We start from the raw sequence: 8,819 nt of genomic DNA on the forward strand, positions 1-8,819 counted from the left end.
TGCGATTTTTTAACAAAAAAGTTAATTTTTCACAGAAGCAGATTAAATTTCAATCGGACAGTTTCATTTCTAATAAAAAAATTCGAAATTATACAGAAAGAGTTGAATTTTTTAAACCAAAAAAATGAATTTAAAAAAAAAGTGGAATTTTATTATTTTTTTCATTTTAAAAAAATTGTTGGCCAAGAAATAAAGAAAAACGTCACTCAATTTTTTGAATTTTCAACTTGATTTTTAACAAAACAAACGAAAAAGCGAATTTTCAAGAAAACACTTTAATTTTCAACCAACTAACTAAATTTTCTACGAAATTGTTGAAATTTTCACAAAATACTTTATTTGAATATAATAAATAAAAGAATTTTCAACAAAATACATCAATTTTTTACGAAATAGTTAAATTTTCATTTAAAAAAATTTTTTGGACAAGAAATAAAGAAAAATGTCAATCAGATTGTTTAATTTTCAATACAAAAGTTACATTTTCAGTTAAAAAGAATACTTTTTAACAAAAGAAAATCAACAAAATATTTGATTTTTAAGAAAACAAAAAGAATTTGCAATATAACACATTAATTTTCAACCAAATAGTTCATTTTTGAACAAAATTGTTTAATTTTCGAGCCGAAATAACGAATTTAAAAAAAAACAGTTAAATTTCCAAATCAAAGTTAATTTTTCCACTGAAACAGATTATTTTTTGAGCCGTTTTATTTTTAACCAAACAAGGTGAAAATTCGACAGGAAAGAGATGAATTTTTAAACAAAAAAAATTAATGTTTAATAAAATAGTTGATTTTTGACAGAATAGTTTAATTCTAAGTTAGAAAAATTCTTTTTAATTACAAAAAAACGCATTTTTAACGAAATAAATAAATTTCCTACAAAATTGTTAAATTTTGAAGCCAAAACTACGAATTTTCTATAAAACAGTTCATTTTCTACTGAAACGGGTTAAATTTTAATCATACAGTTTCATTTCTAATAAAAAAAATTCGAAATTATACAGAAAGAGGTGAATTTTTTAAACCAAAAAAATGAATGCTAAAAAAAAAGTGGAATTTTCATTAAAAAAAAAATTGTTAGCCAAGAAATAAAGAAAAATGTCAATCAGATTGTTTAATTTTCAATTCAAAAGTTACATTTTAAGTTAGAAAGATCACTTTTTGACAAAACAAAAAAAAATCAACAAAAAAACTTGATTTTTAAGAAAAAAAAGAATTTTCAACCAAATAGTTCATTTTTGAACAAAATTGTTTAATTTTCGAGCCGAAATAACGATTTTTTTTTTTAAAACAGTTAAATTTTCAAAATCAAAGTTAATTTTTTCACTGAAACAGATTATTTTTTGCCAAAAATACGAATTCTGTCCAAAGTAGTTAAATTTTAAACCCGGAATGGTAAATTTTTAACAAAAAAAAAATCAAATTTCTGCAGGAAGGGGTAAATTTTTACCCCCAAAAAAATTAATTTTCGGAAAAATAGGTAAATTTTTAATTAAAAGAAATTTTTTAGTCAAGAAAGAAAAAAGTTTCAATTAAATGGTTAAAGTTTGAATCAAAATACATCAATTTTTAAAGAAATAGTTAATTTTTCGAGCCGATTCTAAGAATTTTCTACAAAGCAGTTTAATTTTAAACCCGAAATTGTCAATTTTTAACCACACAGTTTCATTTCTAACTAAAAAAAAAGGCGAAATTCTACAGAAAGAGGTGATTTTTCCAACCAAAAAAAATAAATATTAAAAGAAAGGTGATTTTTCATGAAAAAAAAAATAATTCAGTCAGAACAGAACAAAAGTTTTAATGAAATTGTTGAATTTTTAACAAAAGAGTCAAATTTTCAGTTTAAAAAATACTTTTCAATAAACAAAAAAAGAATTTTCAACAATATACTTGATTGTTAACCAACCCAATTGTGAAACCCAAGATTGTGAATTTTTAACAAAAAAGTTCATTTTCAACCGAATAATTCTTAAACCAAAAAATTTAATTTAAAAAAATTTTCAATTTTCATTTAAAAAAAATTGTTATCCAAGAAAAAAAAATGTCAATCAAATTGTTGAATTTTCAACACAAAAGTTACATTTGCAGTTAGAAAAATTACTTTTTAACCAGAAAAAAAAAAAAGAATTTTTAACAAAATACTTGATTTTTAGCAAAAAAAAAAAAAAAAACAAACGAAAAAACGAATTTGCAAGAGATCACATTAATTTTAAACTAACTAATTAAATTTTCTACGAAATTTTAAAATTTTTTAGCCAAAACTACGAATTTTCTACAAAACAGTTTAATTTTACAACTAAAATTGCGAATTTTCAACAAAAAAATTAATTTTATACCGAAAACGATTAAATTTTAACTAGACAGTTTCATTTCTAATTTAAAAAATGCGAAATTATACAGAAAGAGGTACATTTTTAAACAAATAAATTAATGTTGAACAAAAGTTTAATTTTCATTTTAAAAAAATTTTTAGCCAGGAAAGAAAGAAAAATGCCAATTAAATTGTTAAATTTTCAAATTAAGAAACTACTTTGTAGCAACAAAATTAAGAATTTTCAGTAAATTACTTGATTTTTGACAAAAAAATATAAAATTTCAACAAAATAGTTAATTTTTGTAAAAAATTCTTAAATTTTGGAGCCCAAACTATGAATTTTCTACAAAACAGTTTAATTTTAAACCTAAAATTGCGATTTTTTAACAAAAAAGTTCATTTTCTCCCGAAACAGATTAAATTTAATCCTCACAGTTTCATTTCTAAGAAAAAAATTCGAAATTATACAGAAAAAGGTGAATTTGAAACCAAAAAAAAATAACTGTTAAAAAAAAGTTAAATTTTTTCTTTAAAAAAAATTGTTAGCCAAGAACGAAAGAAAAATGTCAATCAAATTGTTGAATTTTCAATAAAATAGTTAAATTTTCGAGTCGAAACTACGAATTTTCTAAAATACAGTTAAATTTTGAAAATAAAATTTAATTTTTCAGCTGAAACTGATTACTTTTTTAAGTTCTTTTATTTCCAATCAAAAAAGTTAAATTTTCGAGTAAAAACTACGAATTTCGCACAATCAGTTGAATTTTCAAAAAAAAAAAATTAATTTTTCAACTGAAACAGATTGATTTTCAAACCGTTTTATTTTTAACCAAAGAAGGTGAAATTTCTAAAGGAGGAGATGAATTTTTAACCAAAAGCAAAATGAATTTTCGAAAAATAACTGAATTTTTTAATAAAAAGATATTTGTTAGTCAAAAAAGAAAAAAATGTCAATTAAATGGTTAAACTTTTAAGCCAAAAACACGAACTTTTAACAAAACAGTTAAATTTTCAAGAAAATAGTTATTTTTTCAGTTTTAAAAATCACTGTTTAACAACAACAAAATTAATTTTTAACAAAAATAGTTGAATTTTCTATTGAAAAAAAAAACTAGAAATAATTTTCTATCAGAAAAATTAATTTTTTAACCCAAAAGGACCAATTTTTAACCGAAAAGGATGACTTTAAGAAAAATGGTGATTTATCTAGAAAATAGTTGCATTTTTATCAGAAAATATGAAATTTATTCTGAAGCAGAATAATTTTTTATTACAAAAAAAAGTTGTGGTTTCATCTAAAAAAGATTCCAGTTAACCCACTAACATAAAAAATGGAATTTTCAATTTAAAAAACGAATTTTTTCAACCGAAAAGGATGAATTTTTAACAAAATAGTTAAATTCTCTACGAAAAAAAAAAAAAAAATAATAAAAATTTCAACAAAAAACGGAAATTACATTTTGAAATAGAAATTTTTTTTATCCCAACTGATGAATTTTCAACATAAATAGTTGAATTATCAACAAAAAAATTTAATTTTTACCAGAAAAAGATAGATTGTCAACAAAAACTGAAATAATTACGTTTCAAGTTAAAAAAAAAAAATTTCACCCAAAAAAAGAAACGAATTTTGAACTAAAAAAGGTCATCATTTTAGAATCGAAAATTAATTAAATAAATTTTGAGTTGAAAAATAATTGTTCAACCAAAGAGATGAATTTTTAACTAAAATTAAGGAATATTCAATTGAAACAATCCATAAATTTTTAGTTCAAAAGAATAATAATTTTCAACTGAAAAAAAAAATTCAAGAAAATAATTAAATTCACGGCAAAAAATTCCTTTTTATCCAAAGAAAAAAAACAGCTTATTTTTCAACAAAATAATTTGTAACAAAAGATTGGAACTTTCAGACAAGTAATTTTATTTCCAATCTGAGAGATGAATTTTTGACTAAAATTATTATTATTTAATTAGAATACTTACATTTTTAATTACAAACAAGAATTTTTTAACAAGGAGAATAAATTTCAAAAGAGAATTTACTGAGTTAACTGGAATTTTTTTTTATATGAAAACTCAACTTATTTGTAATAAAACATTCTTCTGCTTTAAGATAAATTTAATATTTTTTGATAAAAATGCAACTATTTGCTAGAGAATTAAACAATTTTGTTAAAAAATCATCCTTTTTGGTTCAAAATTCTTCTTTTTCGATAGAAAATTCTTTTTTTTTTTTGGTAGAAAATTATTTCTAGTTAAAAAATTCATAGTTTGATCGTGAAAAATCGACTAAATTCTTTTTCAACCGAAAATTCAACTATTTTTTTGAAAATTAATCTTTTTGATTTAAAACATTTATTTGAATCGTTTTTTTTTTTTTTTAGAAATAACTTTTTTTGTTAAAGATTTTTTTTGTTTGTAAAAAATTATTTTTTAAATTTGAATCTTCATTTTTTTCCCCGTAAAAATGCATGATTTTCGTGTAAAATTAATTTTTTGTTGAACAGTCATATTTTTTGTTTGAAAATAGAATTTTTGTAAAGAAAATTTACTTTTCTGTTTAAAATGTATATTTTGGTTTTCACTTGTAAAAAAAAATTTCGTTTTTTATTACAAATTCATCTGTTTTAGTACAAAATTGAATTTTCTCAAAATTTTGAAATATTATTTCAAATTTAAAAAAATTAATTATTTTCTCAGACCTTCTAAATCTTCTAATTTCTAAAAATTATTCCAACTTTTTCTGCACATTTGATTTATTCTGCAAACATTTTTTAATTGTCTTAAAATTTTTCAGATTCTTCTTTGACTACTTTTTAAATCTTTTTAAATAATCTCCTAAAATTAATTTTTCAAAATAAAAAATTGTTCTAATTTTTCCTAGGAACCTGAAAAAATGTCCTGCATTTTTTGTGAATTTTTACGAAATTCTTGAAAAATCTTGACAAGTTTTAATTATTTTTTAATCGTTTCAAAACTTCTAAATATCTTTTAAATTTTTTCACGCGCTTTTTAAAAATTTTAGGTAATAATTAAAAATGTTTTGTGACTTTTTTTCCAATTTCTCTTACAATTCCTTTAAAAAAATTTCAAAACTTCCCATCAATGTTAAGAACTTTTTTTCACACTCTGACAAAATTCAATTTACCTAAAAAATTTGTTAATCTTTAAAAATAAAAAAATAAAAATTTTTAAACTTAAAATTATTCTTTTAAAATAAAACCGAAACCATTTCTCCTCAGATCTTTTATCATAATTATTAAAAAGCTTCTAACTTTTTTATTCTGTATGAAAGTTCCACTTATAAAAAAGAAAATTGTTTTTTTTTTTTATTAAAAATTCATCCTTTTTCTTTGTTAAGAAATCACTTTTTCTGTTAAATATTTATATTTTAGAGTTGAAAAATTATCTCGTTGGTTAAAAGTTTAATTATCTTGTTACAAATTAATTTTTTTAAATTTAAAATTCAACTACTTGGGTCAAATTTAAACATTATGAAATTTTTTTTTATTGAAGGCTTATGTCTGGTTGAAAATTTAACGGTTTAGTGGAAAATACTTCTTTTTTGTTTTTGGTTTAGAATTCATTTTTTAACAGAAAATGTAACTTTCTCGTTTTTTTAAGATTGATATTTTTTATTTAAAAATTCGAGTTTTTTTTTGTTTGTAAAAAATGATTTTTTAACTTGAAATTTCATTTTTTTTTGCGTAGAAATGTATGATTTTCGTGTAAAATTAATTTTTTGTTTTAGTACAAAATTGAATTTTCTCAAAATTTAAAAATATTATTCCAAATTTCAAAAAATTAATTATCTTTTCAGACCTTCTAAATCTTCTAATTTTAAAAAATTATTCCATATTTTTTACATACTTTATTTATTTATTAAAAATTTTTTAATTTCCTTAAAATCTTTCAGATTCTTCTTTGACTACTTTTTAAATCTTTTTAAATAATCTCCTGAAATTAATTTTTCAAAATAAAAAATTATTCTAATTTTTCCTAGGAACCTGAAAAAATGTCCTGCATTTTTTGTGAATTTTTACAAAATTCTTGAAAAATCTTGACAAGTTTTAATTATTTTTTAATCGTTTCAAAACTTCTAAATATCTCTTAAGCCTACTCAAATTTTCTCTAAAATTATGCAATATGTAAAAATATCAAAATTTTCCTTTAAAATATTTCACACACTTTTTAAAAATTTTAGGTAATAATTAAAAATGTATTGTGATCTTTTTTCCAATTTCTCTTACAATTCCTTACAAAACAATCATTTCAAAACTTTCCATCAATGTTAAAAACTTTTTTTCACACCCTGACAAAATTCAGTTTACCTAAAAAATTTGTTAATCTTTAAAAATAAAAAAATAAAAATTATTCTTTTAAAATAAAACCGAAATGACAGATATTTAACTGGAGTATTTGAATTTTCAATCAACAAGAAAAATGTTTAGAAAAAGAATATTAAAAATATTAAAAAGCTTCAAACTTTTTTATTCTGTATGAAAATTCCACTTATAGAAAAGAAAATTGTTTTTTTTTTTTTTTTTTAATTAAAAATTCATCACTTTTTGTTAAATATTTATATGTGAGAGTTGAAAAGTTATCTCGTTGGTTAAAAGTTTAATTATCTTGTTATAAATTAATCTTTTTAAATTGAAAATTCAACTACTTGGGTCCAATTTAAACATTGTGAGATTTTTTTTATTGAACAGTCCTATTTTTTGTTTAAAAATCGCATTTTTGTAAAAAAATAATTGTCTCCTGGTTTGAAGGTTCAATAATTTAGATAAACTTTGATTTATTTTTTGAGTGAAAAAACTTTATTTGTTGAAAATTCGTCTTTTTGGTTTTAAAATTCTTCTCTCGTTGTATAAATTTCATTTTTTTTTTTTAATTAAAATAAAAAATATGACACTTTTTTCTTGACAATTTGTCCTTTAAGAATGAATATTCAACTATTATGTTAAAAAATCAAATATATTTGAAACTGTTGTTAAAAATCATAAATTCTGTCATATTCTCGGTTTCTTCTAATCAAAAGAAATGATTATTACGTGGAATTAAATTAAATTACATAATTATTTGTGTGATTTTTAAATACCGGGAAAGAAAATAGTCTAAATTTTATATTATTTCAGGAAAGGTAACAATCAGGGAAAAGAATTCTACAACGAACAACTAATCGACACCCTAATTAATAATCTTTTATCAAGAAACAGTCTAAATCTCGATGAAGGAATTATACTCCTTTTGAAATTGAGATTCCTCGGACACTTTCAAAGATCCCTCATAGATTATTTAGCTTTCAAATGCTTCGAAAAGCCGAGTTTGATCTCAAAAATGAAGAGTTCCCAGCTGCTGCAATTTGTCTCGGGACTAGCGCTCTTCGATTATAAGCCTCCATTCTGGGAATCGATGCAACAATTGATGGTGGAAAATGAAAATTTGAAGCTGTGTCATGAATACACGCTAATTCGAATTCTCTGCAATTTGGCAATTTTGGACTCATTCCCGGAAAAGTTAATTGCCAGGATTTTTCAGCTGGAGAGGGACAACTGTAAAGAAATTAAATTCACGACTCTCGGTCGTTTCGGATTGCTTTATCAATTGGTGAAGACACTTCATCCGAATTATCCGGGTCCCTGGCCTTCGGAGGCGGTTTTAAATTATATTTTTGAGATTTTGAAATACGAGCCGGCTCGTTTTCTAACTTATCCGTTATTGCCGGCACTCGAGAAAGCGCTGGGAGGATCGGCATATATTAAAACGAGAGTGATGACGAAACTTGGCCACGTCATTGGTTAGTTTATGGTTTTTTTTAAAAATATTTTTACTTTTTTATTAATTATTCTTTTGATTACTTCCCGAATAGGAAGCAATTTTTAGGGGTTTAGAAATACGATTTCAAAATTGAATGATATATTTGGAAAAAAAGAATAATTTAACTAATTATTTAAAAAACGGGTGAAATTTTTTTTTTTTTTCAATTTCCGGTGTAAACATAAAAATTTAATGTCATTTTCCGGATTCTCGGTTCCAGCTCAGAGTGGAAGGAAATACACTTTTTTTGTTCAAAAATATATCGATTTTCAACTGAAATCTTTGAATTTTCAATTGAAAAAAGAAAAATTTTTATCCAAACTGACGAATTTTTAACTAACATGATGAATCTTCTACTAGAATAATTAAATTTTCAACTTAATATTAAATAATTCAGTTTTTAGTCAACAAATGATTTTTTATTTAAAATTATGAAATATTCATTAGGAAAAATAGTTACATTTTTGACAAAAAAATTTCTTTTCATCCAAAGAAAAACATTTTTCAATCCAAGAAATGAATTTTTATATAAAATGATAAATTTTTTCGTCCAAAAAATTTAACTTTCAAACAATTAATTTTATTTTTTATCCAAAAAATGAATTTTCAGTAAAATGATAAGTTTTTAACTGTAATACTTGAATTTTTAAAGCAAAAGAAGATTAATTTGCAAAGAA

At 21.9% G+C, this 8,819-nt stretch overlaps 1 protein-coding gene across 1 annotated transcript in view; it reads left to right on the forward strand.

The window, feature by feature from the left end:
- LOC117173254 overlaps positions 1-8,819 on the forward strand; it is a 34,441-nt gene that overhangs the window by 6,670 nt on the left and 18,952 nt on the right. Inside the window, exon 3 of the mRNA XM_033361725.1 lies at positions 7,461-8,122. Coding sequence (XP_033217616.1) covers positions 7,461-8,122 — 662 coding nt within the window. The remainder of the gene's footprint in view (positions 1-7,460; positions 8,123-8,819) is intronic.

Source organism: Belonocnema kinseyi, chromosome 5, assembly GCF_010883055.1.
Source record: "Belonocnema kinseyi isolate 2016_QV_RU_SX_M_011 chromosome 5, B_treatae_v1, whole genome shotgun sequence".
Taxonomy (NCBI): Eukaryota; Metazoa; Arthropoda; class Insecta; order Hymenoptera; family Cynipidae; genus Belonocnema; species Belonocnema kinseyi.